The sequence below is a fragment of the Rutidosis leptorrhynchoides genome, chromosome 2 (assembly GCF_046630445.1).
Source record: "Rutidosis leptorrhynchoides isolate AG116_Rl617_1_P2 chromosome 2, CSIRO_AGI_Rlap_v1, whole genome shotgun sequence".
Lineage (NCBI taxonomy): Eukaryota > Viridiplantae > Streptophyta > Magnoliopsida > Asterales > Asteraceae > Rutidosis > Rutidosis leptorrhynchoides.
The window spans coordinates 509,463,634-509,481,407 of record NC_092334.1 but is presented as its reverse complement, the minus strand read 5'-3'; the positions used below and the strand labels follow the sequence as shown (position 1 = coordinate 509,481,407).

Below are 17,774 nucleotides of genomic sequence, written 5' to 3'. Positions count from 1 at the left end.
GAAAAGCGCCGTTCTTGGCTACTGTCCATTTTTGGTCCAGAATCACAGGTTAAAGTGTCGCTATTGAAGTAGAAGCGTCTCTCTTAGAAGACCAAAAGCGCCGCTCCTAGGATAAAAGCGCCGCTTTTGTACCTGAAGCAGTTTTGCAGGTTTAAAATTCATTTCAACTCATTCAAAAGCTATTTTTGACATTTTTCGGATTTACCCAAATGCATGAAATGCAACTATATGCAAATGCAACCTATAAAAACATAATATCATACAAGTCTAAACGAAATGCAATCCTAAATGCACAAATATACACAAACGTGATTGTTTTGTTCACGGGTCTATCACTTGACCTGTTTTAGCGCAAAGGTGTCATTTTGGGTAGAGCTTGATGTCATCAAGCTCAATAGCATTGATGTCATCTCTATAAACCTTCAATCTATGACCATTAACCTTGAAAGTGTTCCCATTCCCATATAACTCCACATAACCCGTAGGATAAGCTTTCTTAACAATGTACGGACCCGTCCATCTAGATTTCAACTTACCGGGTGAGAACTTAAAGCGGGAGTTGTAAACTAAGACCTTATCGTTGGGATTAAATTCTTTGGGGCCTTTGAGTTGAGCATTGTGCTAAAGCTTAGTTTTCTCTTTGTATACTAAAGAGTTGTCATATGCCCTTAACCTAAGCTCCTCTAATTTATGCAATTGTGTCACCCATTTTTCCTTAGCTCTTTCTAGGTCTAGATTTATCTCTTTAATTGCCCAAAATGCCTTATGTTCAACTTCAACCGGAATATGACATGCCTTTCCATACACTGGATGAAAAGGTGTAGTTCCTATGGGTGTCTTGTAAGCGGTTCTAAATGCCCACAATGCTTCATCTAGTTTGGTTGACCAAATCTTAGGGTTATTACTAACCGTCTTCTCCAAAATCCTTTTTAAGGCCCGATTAGTATTCTCAACTTGACCTCTAGTTTGGGGATGGTAAGGGGTCGAAAAACGATGGTTTACACCATATTTTTCCATGACTCTCTCCATAAGACTATTAGCAAAATGTGTCCCTCGATCCGAGATCAATGCTTTCGGCACACCAAACCTAGCAAACAACCCTTTTAAAAATTTAACAACTACTCTCGCATCATTTGTTTGCAAGGCTTTAGCCTCGGCCCATTTCGAGACATAATCTACCACCACCAAAATATAAACACACTTATTCGAGTTTGGGAATGGTCCCATGAAATCTAATCCCCATACATCAAACACCTCGCATATTTGAATGTCGGTTTAGGACATCTCATCCCTTTTGGAGATGGATCCCGACCTTTGGCATGAATCACATCGCTTAACTAAATCGTGTGATTCCTTGAAGATAGTTGGCCAATAAAACCCCGAATCGAACACCTTCTTAAAATATCCCGAGCCTCTTGCCCATAAAGGCATCTCCTAATCACTTAATTCGCCCCAATGCAGAATAAGTGTGGGTCATCCCAAAAATAATATCGTAAATCATTGCAAAACTTTTTCTTTTGTTGGTAGGATAAACCTTTTCGTAAAACATTTGACGCCAAGTAGTTTTCATAGTCGGCACACCATGGGATGTCATCAACTAGGTCAATTCTCATTAAGTGTTCATCCAGGAATGTGTCCCGAATTTTGGTCTCATCTAAAGGTTGGAGTCCCAGATTGTCTAACCTTGACAAATGATCGGCCACCACATTTTTGGCTCCCTTTTATCCCTAATTTCTATATCAAACTCTTGTAAAAGTAGCACCCAACTAATCTAACAATGCTTTGCATCTTGCTTTTGAAAAAGGTACTTTAGCGCAGAGTGATCAGTGTAGACGGTTGTCTTTGAAAGTACAAGATAAGATCAAAACTTATCAAAAGCAAATACTACCGCAAGAAGCTCCTTCTCGGTAGTGGTGTAGTTCAATTGGGCCATGTTTAGGGTTTTTCTTGCATAGTAAATTGGCCTAAAGTGTTGGTCAACTCTTTGACCAAGAACCGCACCTAGTGCATAATCGCTCGCATCACACATCAATTCAAAGTCTTTGTCCCAATTGGAAGAGATAAGAATAGGTGGGTTAACTAACTTTTCCTTCAACAAATTGAATGCCTCGATGCATTCATCATCAAACAAGAAAGGTTGGTCCTTTTCTAACAATTTGGTCATAGGGCGGGCGATTTTTGAAAAATCTTTTATGAATCGTCTATAAAACCCCGCATGCCCAAGAAAACTTAGGATGGATTTTACATCCGATGGTCTAGGTAAGTCCTTTATCACACTAATTTTAGCCTTGTCAACCTCAATCCCCGCCTTAGAAATTTTATGTCCCAAAACTATCCCCTCATTAACCATAAATTGACATTTTTCCCAATTAAGAACCAAATTTTCATTTTCACAACGTGTTAACATTTTATCAAGATTTTTAAGACAATGGTCGAATGAATCTCCGAATACCGAAAAATCATCCATGAAAACCTCCATAGTATCCTCAACCATATCAGAAAAAATAGCAAGCATACATCGTTGGAATGTCCCCGGGGCATTGCATAGCCCAAAAGGCATACCCCGATACGCAAATGTACCATAGGGACATGTAAAGGTCATCTTTTCTTGATCCTCGGGGTCTATCGGGATTTGGAAGTATCCCGAAAACCCGTCAAAAAAGCAATAGAATTCTCTCCCACTCAAACGTTCAATCATTTGATCGATGTTGGGGAGTGGGAAATGGTCTTTTGGTGTTGCGTCATTTAGACGTCTGTAGTCAATGCATACGCGCCATCCCGTGATGGTGCGGGTTGGGACAAGCTCATTTTGGTCATTTAAGATCACAGTGGTCCCACCCTTTTTGGGAACCAATTGGACGGGACTTCCCATGGCGAGTCGGATATTGGGTAAATAAGCCCCGCGTCCAAAAGTTTGATCACTTCTTTCTTGACAACCTCTTTCATGTTTGGGTTAAATCTTCGTTGTCGTTGGACAACCGCTTTGTAGTTCTCTTCCATGAGAATTTTGTGTGTGCAATATGATGTATTGATCCCCGGGATGTCCATGGTCTTCCATGCTATGGCCTTATGGTGGGACTTAAGTAATGAGACAAGTCGGGTCTTTTGGTCTTGGGTGAGTTTCGAAGAAATAATCACCGAAAGTTGGTTTTCTTCCTTAAGATATGCATATTCGAGATGTTCCAAGAGTTCTTTAAGCTCAAGAGTCGGAGGCTCCTCCCATGAAGACTTGATTCGGAATCTATCTTTATGAGGGATGGACTCAAATGACTCTTCCCGAATGGTCTCATCTTTACTTTCAAAATCATCAACATTAACATTCATTAATTCCTTAAAATCGGCCTCTAAATCCATAATCTCATTATCACAAGTTTGGTCGAACTTCGAAGTATCAACCTTTAAAAGTTTTTCAAGTTCATCATGCACATAAAGGTCAATATGGTCAAAGGCATAGCACTCATCATCATCGGTGTTACTCGGTTGCTTCATAGCTTCCCGGATATTGATGGTCACACGCTCTTCGCCAACTTCAATGTTAAGTTGGTTGCGTTGTACTAAGATGATGGTGTCGGAGGTTGCCAAAAATGGTCTACCTAAGATGAGTGGGACTTGAAGGTCCTCCTTCATCTCTATGATAACAAAATTGACCGGGAACACCAAGGTGTCAATGCTAACCAAGATGTCCTCGGCGATGCCAATAGCGGTATCAAACGAATGGTTGGCCAATCTTATCCTAATTCAAGTTGGTTTAAGAGGTCCAAGACCAAGCCTCTCATAAAGTGAATGGGGCATTAGGTTAATGCTTGCACCCAAGTCGGCTAGTGCATTGAACACTTCCGATTCACCGAACTTACAAGGGAAAACAAATTTTCCCGGATCTCCTAACTTCTTAGGAATCCATGGCCTTGGTGCAAGAATCTTGTTGCACTCCTCTTCGATAAAGAAAGATGTTTCGTCATGATATTTACCCCTTTGAGATATTAGCTCCTTGATGAACTGATCGTAATTCAGCATTCCTTTAAGCACATCGGTGATAGGTAGGTTAACCGAGACGTTTTTCATCATTTCTTGAAACTTTTTGTATTGAGCTGCCAACTTGTCCTTCTTAAAAGCTTTTGCATATGGCACCGGTCTCGTAATCTTTGAAGACTCATCACCCTTTTTCTTACCCGATTCATCATTACCCATACCCTCGGTTGAGTTGACCTTTTCTTCACCCTTCTCCTTACTAACCCCGGTATTCTCTTCAATAAAATTTGGTAGTGGTTCATGGGTTATAAAGGGTTGTGGTTGAGGATCTTCGACCCCTTTAGTGGTTAAACCGCTTTGAGTGGTTATGGCGTTGACATTTTCATTTTGGTTTGGGTTATTAGGGTTTTGGTTGGTGCTTTCGATAGAAATCACTCTTGAGTTGTTGTGTTGTTGGTTTTGATTGTGTTGGTGGTTATTGTTGTAATTGTTAATCGGGTTGGCTTGAGTGTTTGAAGGTAAAGTTCCTTGTGGTCTTTCGGCAACTTGGGTTGAAAGTCGTCCAACGGCACTCTCAAGGTTTTGGAATGAGGCTTGTTGGTTTCGGATTTGTTGATTTAAGAATTCGTTCTCTTTCATTAGAAAAGCTTCGATTGATTCTACCTTCTTGATGTAGTTTTGCATGATTTCTTCTAAGCTCTTCGAAGGTTAGGATTGTTGATTGTTTGGTTGAGGTTGTTGATTGTAACCTTGGTTGTTTTGATAATTTGAATTTGCTTGATTGTTGTAAGGTTGGTTGTTGTAAGGTTGTTGGTTTTGGTATTGGAAGTTGTTGTTTTGGTTTTGGTTATAGTTGTTGTAACCTTGATTTCGGTTTTGGTTTGTGAATCCGGGTGGTGTATTGGTTTGGTTGGTGAATGATACTTGTTTTTGATTAGGATTGTAGTAGCTTTGGTTAGATGTTCCTCCCCGTTGGTAGTTTTGATTACTCACATAATTCACATGAGCATCCGAATTCATGGGAATATCATCTAGATCAACATGATTGCATTGAGTAATTTGAGGACAATTCTTTGTGAGATGTGGACCCTCGCATCGTTGACAACCTACTTGCATTGCAACTACCGTTTGTTGAATCTTCTTCAATTCTTTCCCAAATGTTTGAAATTGGTTGTTCAAGCTTGCAAGCGTCACTTGCCCATTTTCACTCTCGACTTGTGCTACGCTTTTCCTTGTCAAATCCTGCGGTGAAGGTGCCCATTCATACGTGTTGACCGAGATGTCCTCTAACATAATTTCGGCTGCATTTGGTGATTTGTACATAAATACCCCACCGGATGAAGAATCAAGATATTGCTTTGTAAAAGTATTACAACCCCAATAGAATGTGTTGATATACTCCTTTTTCATCAAACCATGAGGTGGGCAAGCTCTTAGTAGCTTCTTGAATCGAACCCATGCATCATACAAACTCTCATCACCCCGTTGTGTGAACCCATTAATCTCCATTCTAAGCCGCTCTACTTTTGACAGTGGAAAGAAATGATTGATAAACTCGTTTGTTAATTCTTGAAAAGACCTTATGAAATCGGATGGTAAACTTTGCATCCAAGCTTTTGCATCTCCTTGAAGTGTGAAGGGGAATGCCCTTAGCTTAAAAGCGTCATCGGTGACATTTTTGGTTTTGTAAACATCACAAAGATCATTAAAGTGTTGAATATGTTCGAATGGATTCTCATCTATCAGCCCATGAAAGTATGTATCCTTGATCAACGTGAAAAAGTTACCCTCGATCTTCCAATTATCCACTTCATTTGGTGGTTTTGTAATAGTCGGTGCTATCATTGTTAGTGCAACCAATCTAGCATTCCACATTGGTGTGTCGTTTGGATCATTCAATAATTCTTGATTAACCGGGGGACCATTAGGATTGCCTTCTTCATCGTGAATCGGATTACCGTTTGGATCCATCTCTTCTAAACAAAATGGCAGAGCTTCAAAATTCTTTCTTAATACCCTTTCTTCTCTACGATTATAAACCCCGTGCACGTATATTTCCGGATCGGAAAATGGATGTGTGAATTCTTGATCCTTGTGAGACCTTGTTTTCATACACCAAAGGTACCAATCCTTCAATCACAACACAAACACAAGCGATTTTCCAAACGAAAATAATAATATAAAATGCGAAAAGTTACTTCCGTAAGGGTGAACCCCTACGAAAGGATCGAACAATTAAAAGTTTAAACCAAATAACCAATTAAGCTAACCGCATCCCCGGCAGCGGCGCCAAGAAAGTGTGATGCGTTCGTGCGATATACATCTTTTACCCTCTAAATTTAAATTTGATTTAAACACTACAATCAAGCACACACAACTAACGAGCACTTAGAGCCCGGTTATTATAGCACTTTAATGTAAGTATTCTTATCAAGTTCATTCCAAGAGACACGGTGTAAGTCGGATATTTGAAACTATCAATTGTCCTAGAGTTTGTTTGATTGGGGAGTTTCGATTGATATCAACTAACAACTAAAACTTACACAATTAAAAAAACCTAAAATTATTAATTAAACTAGTAACAAGAAACGAGTAATGAAGTATTAAGACTTAAAACAAATTAACTAAGACTTGTTCACTTGTCTAATCCTCTCTATGCTTGGCTTCCCCATTTTGCCTATATTGCTATCTCATTAGTTGTTGAACTATTAAATATTTAGCATTACTACTAAACCTCAAATCAAATGATACTCCGCGAATTCACATAAGCTTTATATCTTAAGATCAAGTTAAGCATGGTTTGGTCATTGAGATTGAGCTTAGGTTGAAATCACTTAAAACCCCCAACTATCAAAATCACTTAAGATAATCGGCATTACTATGTTGACTAGAGGCCAATTGAAAAACCAACCTAGATCAAGAACACAATCACTTGCAATTCCTAAGCTAGTTGTCTAGATCACCTAAGGTGTTGAAGCACATATTAATTCACTTCTCAAATCACTAAGAGGGCTACACAACATATGTAATCAAAGTCAAGCCTAAAACAAACTCATAGCAATGGATCTTTAGCTAACTCAACAACACAAAATCATGTAATTCATTCAAACAACAAGAATCAATTGATTTGGGGCAAACACTAGCATAAGAGATTCATAGATAAGCAAACACAAGAGATTTTGCCAATCATAGCTAAAATTAAACTAATAATAAGCATAGAAATGTAAATCATCATCATCACCGGTCACTATACCGGGGGGCGAGACATGACCGCGACTTAAGATTCAAGTACCATTGAAAAGACTAAAGGAACGGGGGAATGACTACCATGCCATGAAATACAAAGATCTAGCCAACAAATGATAAGAAGAGCATGCACGTGAAGCAGTTCAATCCTTCAATCCAACCATCGGACATAAGTCAGCTAGTGCACTTCGAGAGCTAATCCCGCAAAGACAGCAAAATATGAAAAGTAAAGTGAAGATTACAACCCATAATGTAAAGAAGATGAAGATCTAAGCTAAATAATGATGAATCTTGAGCTAGCTTCCTTAAATCTACCCTTAAACACTAATGGATGATGAAATTAGGGTTTTGTATGTGAAATTCGAATCTTAAGCAGCTGCTCCCAAAGATGCATATGAAAAAATGACCTAATCTCGTTCCTTTTATAGTGCTGAAATCTGGGCTGAAATAGTGTCAGGAGTGCCGCTTTTACTTCAGGAGCGGCGCTTTTGGCTTGGTGAGGAGCGGCACTTTTGGCTTGGGAATGCCGCTTTTGGCTCTGAACAGGGGTGACGCTTTTGTTGAGGAGCGACGCTTTGGGCTGATCAGGAGCGACGCTTTTGACATGTAGAACGGCGATTCTGCTCACTGATGAAAAATGGAGACAAATCGTGCATAATAGCACCGCTTTTCCTTCTGGAGCGGCGCTTTTTGGCCTTCAGGAGCAGCGCTCCTCTGCTTGGAGCTGTTTCCTGCACTTGTCATTTTCTTAGCCAATTCTGCCCATGATTTGGTCAATTTTACACCAAATCAACTCCTTAACCCTTAATTTTCCAATTAGCTCAATAACACACTAAATAGGCTCCGAAATAGTCAAAAACCAAGCGAAGTGAGGTAGATATCGCGAAATAAAACGTATATAAATGGAGCGATATCACGTGGTTATATCCCAAATCCAAACACGAAGAAGGGTTTACTCTACAGGCGCAAACCAGAGAATTTTTCTTATTAATTCTGTTCACACTTTTACAGGTTACATTAGGGTGTTTATATACGCAAATCTAAACAATGAAACAACTTAAAGAGCAAGACGCGGCCGGAGGATCCGCACCGCGGCTTAAAGCATGATTTCGAATCCGCCAGCATTGCAACCTTCAAACCTCAATCCAAGTGTTAAGACATGGTGCGCCTTAATGAGCCACGACGAGCCTTAACACTAAAACGCACTTCTTCTTGTTGTTTTAATATCCTTCACACATTCAACAATCTCCCACTTGAAGGATGATCTAAACACAGCCCATTTTATCAACCCATACCAGATCACCTGTCTCGACTTCATTGAACCTACTCATCTATACCGCCAAGAAAGCTTCTTGGGACAAGCACATTCCAACTACTCCAACTGGAAGCTTTCGATAAAGAGCTCTTCAACTACACTCGCCAAAACGTAATCAACTTCACCTGTAAATTGTGTTAAATACCCACAACAACTTTAGATTACCCGATTATGGAACTCCATTTGAACACTGCCTAATAAATACCCGTGACACACCGCACTTCCACGCCATGGGAAGGAAGACTTTCGACACTCAAACACCTAAGTAATAATCTAATCTTCTTTGCTAGCTTGGTTCATCTCTCAATTTCTGTGCCACCATTGAAGTGTGCGAGACTTCAAACACATGATTTAAAAAATTGAAGACAAAACCGCCTCAACTCATCACTCTAGACACGCCCAACCCTGGCATCAACATGTCAATGATCACCCTCATACATATTTTCTGTCTATCACTGATTTTTCTTTCCAGCAATCATAAAATCTAACAGACGCCCTTGTAGACTATCTATAACAACCCTCATATTTCCATACCTGAATTAACTAATTTGACTATAGGGTTGTTATCCATACGTAATATATAATTAAATTTGACATTGATCAAATATTTATTTTTAGTCGACACTTTTTGTTAACTAAAGTTTACACTAATTATATAAAATAACTTTAGTTAATATTAATATTAATGAGTATTATATTTAAAACTATATGAAACATAATTATTAATTAAATGATAAGTTATTTTAATCATTATATATATATTTTTAGCTTATAAAAAAAAGAGATTTTTTTATAAATTAAATAATGAGCCCATGAATTTTGACTAAATAATATTTTCAAAAACAAAAACTTATTAAAAACATTTTTAATATGTTTTTATTTTTTGTCAAAATTGGCACCTTTATTTTATTTATATTTTTTTTTCACCAACCATTTTTTTCCTATAAATACCCACTTCCATTTCATAAAAACTTGTATCAAATCTTTGAAAAAACTCTCTCACAAACTTGGGAAAGTACTTGAGGTATTTTCTATATTTTTTATCGAATTGCTTTTATTTTTTTGTATATTCTTTAAAAATTCAAATTTAATATATATAAATTATGTTTACATGTTATAATTAGTATTTTAAGCATTATGATGTATAAAAATAATTTTGATAATTTATGGAATATTATTTATAATTAAATACGAATTATGTTATATTTAAACATAAAAAAATATAAAATTCGTAATAAAATATTAAAGAGTAATAAAAATAATTATATAATTTTTTTTGAGATTATTATACTTTTATAAACAAGCGAAAATTATAAAAATTAAATAAATGGGACGATTAGTATTTAAAAAGAATTTACTTTTGCATTATTCTAAACCGAGAGTAATAATAAAGAAAATACAAAATAAATACAAACGTGTATTAAATATTTTTATAAAATTTTTATATGATTATTAGCATCACTAGATACTTTAAAAAAATATAAAAATTAGTTTTAAATTATTTTTCCTATTTATTTAATTATAGGCCGATTACAATGGTTAAATAATTAGAAAACATTAAATAAATAATATTTTGATACAAAATATGATTTAATAATTTTTATAACATTTTTATATAATATAGAACCTGTAAAAAATATAAAATTATTTATTTAGGTCGATTTAATATTTATTACCTAATTAAATTTGATTAATATAAACCGAGTATATATATATAAAGAAAAGTGGGAAATAAATACAAAAACTTGATAAAATTATTTTTATAAAATATCCTACTGAATTGTATAATTAACTAAGTTTATAAAAATTATAAATATAATATTTAATGAATTAATATTCGAATTAACATATATTAGTATGATTTTCGATTAACATAAGTATATTACATATACTAAATTAATATTATTATTATAACTTACGGTTAATAACTAAGTATACTATATAATAAAGTATAATGCTTATAATGTAAGTTAATAACAATACATTATTAATAAACACTTATTTTATAACTATACTAATTTAATAATAATAACTTATAGTATATAATATAAGATAATCAAATTGTTAATACATTAATAAATATAATATAACATATATAATAACATATAAACCTAAAGTGAAGGTTAATCAAAGATAATGTACAATTCATGTGAACTTCATCGCTACTCACGGTCGTAAGTGAATGATGTCTAGGTTGCCATTTATGGGTAAGCTTGTGGATCTCGAATGCCATGACTTAGATTCTGGTCAAGAGTCCTGGGCCCCCGGTTACATCTGGTCATTCCTGACTTATTTGATAGCAACGAAGTTTGAGTAAAGTTGTACAACGTCTTGCTAAAGATTAACTCGAACTTTCTAAAATTGGAAAATTACTATAAGTGAAAACTTTCCATAAATAGTAACCTTCCGAAAATGGAAATTCTTTAGTGAACCATTACTATCAATATAGTACTATATACTATTGTCTGTTAGGCAATGTCTGATCATACGTTCTATCTCTAGGTTGAGATCTCGGTCACGTCCTTCCGTTCTATTCTTTCGTGGAATACTCTTTTGTGCTACTAAGGTGATTTTCATAGCCCCACTTTTACTGTTTACTTAACTATTTATAACTTTTGGGGTGAGACACATGCTTGCTTTATAACTGTTTTACACTTAGACACAAGTACTAAATTGTTAACTATGCTGTCATGCTTTGATTCATGCTAAATCCCTACCGTAATATCGTCAATTGCTACGTTTAAATGCAAACTTAATTATTGTAAGTAGGCCTATTGAGAGTAACGTCTCTAACCATTCGACCGTTGGTCTTTGGTTACATAATAATGATTCCACGACACTGACAGTACAAGGTGTCATAGGGTAAACTTGTTTAGTAGCGATATTACAAAATGTAGCAACACTTTTAGATTGATATTTCTATATCAATAAACTTTAAACTAAATCTTGTAGTCTAAAACTTTGGATATTATTTATAAACCTGTGAATTTCACTCAACCTTTTTGGTTGACACTTTAGGCATGTTTTGTCTCAGGTGATGATTGAGCTAGCTGTTTGCAACTTTGTGATGATAGATTTGATGCTTGCATGGAGTCCACATCGCATATTATATTTTAGTTCATAAACATTTATCTTACGTTTTAATAATAATGTAAACATGTATTACTGCTTCCGCTGTTTTATTAACAAAGGTTTTATTTAAAAAGTCTCATATAGAGTCGTTCTCGTTTATACAACTGTGTTATGATATGATTGGTCATAATTACCCCTGGTCCATTTTGGGGGGTGTGACAGATTGGTATCAGAGTAGGTTGTTGTAGAGAACTAGAATTGCATTTTAAGTGTGCCTTATACAATTAGGTACCTTAGCAATGTAGGACTACAACTTCCTTTGACTATAGTGCCTTTAATTGTTGCCTTTAACTATTAAATGCTACACTATACTTTAGAAACTTTACTTATCTTAGAATGCCGAGCCAATCTAAGAACTCTGCTCATTCTCCTAAGTACTATTCAATTCCGCTACCACATTTAAATGCGACACCGTTCTCGACATTCCTATGTCATCTATCATGGTTTTGTGTATTACATATGTATTACATGAAATATTATCCATGATTTTTGAAACTCCAATATTTGTTACTATTCATACTCAAACGTATATAACCTCCTTGTTATACCACGTACCTATATGCTTTATGCCTTTATGCATCGGTTTGCGAACCAGAAAATGTCATTGAGTTATCGAGAATCTCAAAGATATTATAATGTCATCACTACTCATATTCGTTACTTTTAAATTTTTGTTTTCTCGTTATTTTTTATCATTGAATTTTCTTGACGGATGGCGTCTACGAAACTCTAGAATGGAAGGGTTTGGATTACCAATTTAAAGGACCCTATAGCTCAAGCCCTAAACCTGAATAGGCCATTACGAATTAAAAGTCTTTAATCATTATCTGATTACATACTTATCATTTTTAATCTAGACACGTCATACTGCAATTATTGCATAAATGGATTATAGACAAATCATATCTTATCATATCTATCCCAATAGACTTTGTCTAACACTTTTCCTAAATTTCCTCCATAAATTACGGAAGTCTTTTTCTATATATACGTATTCAAGGAGACGAATATATCATTCAATATTCAACACCCATTTCATATCAAACCTTATTCTAAACACATAATATGGATTTCTCACCTGATTTCTCAAGTTCCTCTAGCTCCGAAGATAGCGTGACGGGAGCACACCCACCGATCAATTACCGAGATTTCTTCAGAAAATGGGGATGGGTTCGCGAAATACTCACCCTATGGAGAAATGAAGAAGGTACTCCTTATCACGAGCCAAACTTACCACCAAACGTCGGAGTACTCGATCCGCTTACCGGCGAACCTGTTCGCAATACCACTTTCACTCTTTTCGCAAGGATTTTCCGCCTCGAAGGTCGACTCGATGTAGCCCAAGACAGTATTCGTCTTCTACTCCCGAATTCTAACCAGATAGGGTTATTAGAAGAAGTTAGAAGACTTCGAACTAAATATCAAGAATTGATAAACCTAACGGAGGAATGGGTAGAACAAATCCATAGACTCGAGCAAAAAGTAGAAACCCTGGAGGAAACAGTGCACGATTTGGAAGCTAGGCTCACACCTACTACCCAAGTACCACAAGTAACACCAGCAACATAACCAGCACCACTAGTACCAACAATACCACCAACATCACCAACACCACAAGCATTGTAAGCACCATCAGCATCACCACCAACAGCATCAACATCACCAACAATAACATCTGCATTTCACGCCTCAACATCACACTCAGTACCTCGGATATCAACATCATACGCCCCATAGATACCAAGGAATATTAGTAATAATGAGTTAAGATTTATTGACTCATTCTTCTTGAAGAATTATATATATATACTTTATATATATATGGTTTGAAACAATAATAAATCTTTTCGTACTAAGCTATTACGTGTAAATCTTAACTAGTATGTACTACTTGGTAAATTCATATCACTAATATGCTATAATGTACATCCTTCGTTAATGACTTAATGATCGTTAATCACTGCTTCAGCACAATAAACTCCATTTCATAATAAATCAAGTGTATTATTCAAATACATGTCTGATTTTACACTTCCATTTTCGATGTACTCGAAACTTTTTAGAAAACATTATTCGTGTCATGTGAATTTCACAAGAATTCCACGAGCACCAACATCATATACCGAGGTATATCAATAACAATGAACGATGAAGTATTGATTCATAACTCCATTAAAGAAATATTCCGCGACGATTATGTAATCTCTCAAGTTTTGAAGATTATTTATTCTTGTTCCAACCGCAAATCAAATGATTTTAATATTATATTAACTCATTAAATCTATATTATATTTGAAGAATACATATATGAACGTATATCTCCATAAAGATTGTAATTAAAGTTCTTTTGTACAAACGGTTAATTGTGAAAATATTTTAACGGGTAGGTAATACCCGAGAAATATTTATATCTCACATTAATATGTTGCATTGTACATTCTTCAATTCTAATTCAATAATCAGTAACTATACTACTTACGTTCACAAGATATATGTATCCGTTCACTAAAGAACAACCATTTTCGTACAAATTCAATTACATATTCTAATTTTGACATATCAGAATCCAAGTAAAGCTTTAGCAGGTGTTATCTTCCTAAAGATTACTAAATTCATATATATATTCATTCGTATTTTGTGATGAATTATCACGTCAAACCACCAAAATTAGAACCATTGATGGTTACATCCTACGCTTAAACACTTCAAATTCAAAATTCTTGAAAACACCTCGGATTGATAATCAATGATTCAGATTCGTTAACCTTGAGAATGCTGACGAAGCAGCAAAAGCTATAGGTGGTCTTAATGGCCAAAAGTTTGATGATAAAGAATGACATATTGAAAAAGCTCAGATTTAGAACTGAAAAATGGATTGAGCTAACCATGAAGGAGACCATGGACAAATCACAAGGACTAAACCTGTAATCAAAGAATCTAGATGATTCGAATTCTGATGAAAACCACAAAAGATCTCCTTACGCATTCTAAATCCTTACAGAAGAATTTTCCTCATTATCATTGGATCTTAGAAAATTCTAAGATATCATCATATCTTTCGTTATAAATATCCTCTATATTTCTGAAGATACCTTCATAACTATTCTTGTTCGAAATTATTTATCACTTCGCACTATCTGTGTTACATAATAAAGGAAACTGTTTTAGTTTCTATATTTTTAGAACATACAAGTTTAAATTTTGAATGATTTGAGGTAGTGTTGGGAATTGAAGCACGAGTTAGTATAATATAATGATGTCAGGCCAACGTGATTATATTACAGTAAGTCATGCTAAATTTTTAATGGAAGATGATGATTCATAGACTTTATAATCATCATTTGCCATGTTACATGACTTTTACATTCTACTTAACCTCTGAACATATCAAGAACATATATTCTTGATAGTTCTATCCTTAGTAATTCTAGTAATTGACAAATCAAATCGTGCTATTACCTTCCCTTCTGCTTTGTATATTATGATCATTCGAAACTCCATACCTACGAATTCTAGACCATTATTCGCTTGACTTGAAGTCGGGAAGGAAAAACAAGAGCATAGAGCTCCGACATATAAGGGAAAATATAAAGCCCGATAACAACGCGTAAATTACAAACCGTGTATATCACTGCGTATAGCAACATAAAGACACGGGAGAATTAAAAACACTATAACCCCAAGGTAATTGTAGAAGTAAACAGATTCCTCTGGGGGTAAATGAAAAAGAAGAATGACATAAACGATAGTCAGAAAAATATCCAGGATAAGAACTGGATGGAGCATTTTCACAATCTTTGGAAGTATGAATCGAGAAAGAAAGTATAGAAGTGGTGAAGATAATGAAACAGAAGAAGCTAATTTATAGCAAAATTCTAGACACAACAATCAAGGCAATTTTAATTTCCTTAAATTACCGGAGAATCAAATCTTATACAGATTATAAAGATTTCCTTTAAATCCCTTGAATTCTGAAAATCACCTTTAATTATGTCAAAAGTTAAGGCAAACTGATATTTTCTTATTTCAAACTTTTAAGATAACTTCATTTATACTCTTCCTATAATCGAATCGTTTTATCCATATTACCCAATGTTGATAAAACAATATTTTCAACTCATATTCATCATTCTTGTTGTAAAGAATGACAATCTCTATCAAATTTCATGACTATGATTTTCATGAACTCCTCTCTATTTTGTCTACCCTAGCGTGGTGGCATAAATGCTCAAGGTTTAAATGAGCTCGATATTATTCATAACACATTTTATATATCCAATTTACTAAAATGACTTGTATAACATCATCATTTTGAATGATCTCTGCATTAATAATAAAATGCACATCGTAGAAGAACTTGTAGAAATTATGGTTTGTATGATTTTAATTCTTGAAACAGAACAATATTCTATCCGTTGGAATTCACGCAAGGCCCCGAGCATACCTGGGAACGTGAAAACCAAATAAAACGTAAATATCCTCGTCTATGTACGAACAACACCGATTAATGGCAACAACTAAATTTCGGGACGAAATTTCTTTTAACGGGTAGGTACTATAACAACCCTCATATTTCCATACCTGAATTGACTAATTTGACTATAGGGTTGTTATCCATACGTAATATATAATTAAATTTGACATTGATCAAATATTTATTTTTAGTCGACACTTTTTGTTAACTAAAGTTTACACTAATTATATAAAATAACTTTAGTTAATATTAATATTAATGCGTATTATATTTAAAACTATATGAAACATAATTATTAATTAAATGATAAGTTATTTTAATCATTATATATATATTTTTAGCTTATAAAAAAAGAGATTTTTTTATAAATTAAATAATGAGCCCATGAATTTTGACTAAATATTTTCAAAAACAAAAACTTATTAAAAACATTTTTAACATGTTTTTATTTTTTGTCAAAAATTGGCACCTTTATTTTATTTATATTTTTTCTTTTCACCAACCATTTTTTTCCTATAAATACCCACTTCCATTTCATAAAAACTTGTATTAAATCTTTGGAAAAACTCTCTCACAAACTTGGGAAAGTACTTGAGGTATTTTCTATATTTTTTATCGAATTGCTTTTATTTTTTGTATATTCTTTAAAAATTCAAATTTAATATATATAAATTATGTTTACATGTTATAATTAGTATTTTAAGCATTATGATGTATAAAAATAATTTTGATAATTTATGGAATATTATTTATTATTAAATACGAATTATGTTATATTTAAACATAAAAAATATAAAATTCGTAATAAAATATTAAAGAGTAATAAAAATAATTATATATTTTTTTTGAGATTATTATACTTTTTTAAACAAGCAAAAATTATAAAAATTATATAAATGGGACGATTATTATTTAAAAAGAATTTACTTTTGCATTATTCTAAACCGAGAGTAATAATAAAGAAAATACAAAATAAATATAGACGTGTATTAAATATTTTTATAAAATTTTTATATGATTAGTAACATCACTAGATACTTTAAAAAAATATAAAAATTAGTTTTAAATTATTTTTCCTATTTATTTAATTATAGGCCGATTACAATGGTTAAATAATTAGAAAACATTAAATAAATAATATTTTGATACAAAAATTGATTTAATAATTTTTATAACATTTTTACATAATATAGAACCTATAAAAAATATAAAATTATTTATTTAGGTCGATTTAATATTTATTACCTAATTAAATTTGATTAATATAAACCGAGTATATATATATAAAGAAAAGTGGGAAATAAATACAAAAACTTGATAAAATTATTTTTATAAAATATCCTACTGAATTGTATAATTAACTAAGTTTATAAAAATTATAAATATAATATTTAATGAATTAATATTCGAATTAACATATATTAGTATGATTTTCGATTAACATAAGTATATTACATATACTAAATTAATATTATTATTATAACTTACGGTTAATAACTAAGTATACTATATAATAAAGTATAATGCTTATAATGTAAGTTAATAACAATACATTATTAATAAACACTTATTTTATAACTATACTAATTTAATAATAATAACTTATAGTATATAATATAAGATAATCAAATTGTTAAT

General features: G+C 33.5%; 1 protein-coding gene and 1 non-coding gene across 2 annotated transcripts; one reads left to right on the top strand and one right to left on the bottom strand.

Moving 5' to 3' along the window:
• Positions 1–3,738: 3,738 nt before the first annotated feature.
• LOC139889535 (uncharacterized) lies at positions 3,739–6,081 on the bottom strand. The gene is made up of 3 exons (XM_071872482.1): positions 5,385–6,081; positions 5,080–5,270; positions 3,739–4,668 (listed from the first exon to the last, which is right to left on the bottom strand). The coding sequence occupies exons 1-3, from the start codon at positions 6,079–6,081 to the stop codon at positions 3,739–3,741; spliced, it is 1,818 nt and encodes a 605-aa protein (XP_071728583.1).
• LOC139895514 (small nucleolar RNA R71) lies at positions 5,381–5,487 on the top strand. Its single transcript, XR_011775950.1, has one exon. It is a non-coding gene; the product is annotated as a small nucleolar RNA R71 (small nucleolar RNA).
• Positions 6,082–17,774: the final 11,693 nt, after the last annotated feature.

What these genes read in the sequence shown, in the direction of transcription:
- LOC139889535 (XM_071872482.1), bottom strand. Translation starts at nt 6,081, where the DNA reads ATGAAAACAAGGTCTCACAAGGATCAAGAATTCACACATCCATTTTCC. An exon ending in AAGAGCTTGCCCACCTCATG is followed by an intron (nt 5,271 to 5,384) that starts GTTTGATGAAAA and finishes CACCAAATGCAG; the next exon opens with CCGAAATTATGTTAGAGGAC. An exon ending in AAACGGTAGTTGCAATGCAA is followed by an intron (nt 4,669 to 5,079) that starts GTAGGTTGTCAA and finishes TAACCTTCGAAG; the next exon opens with AGCTTAGAAGAAATCATGCA.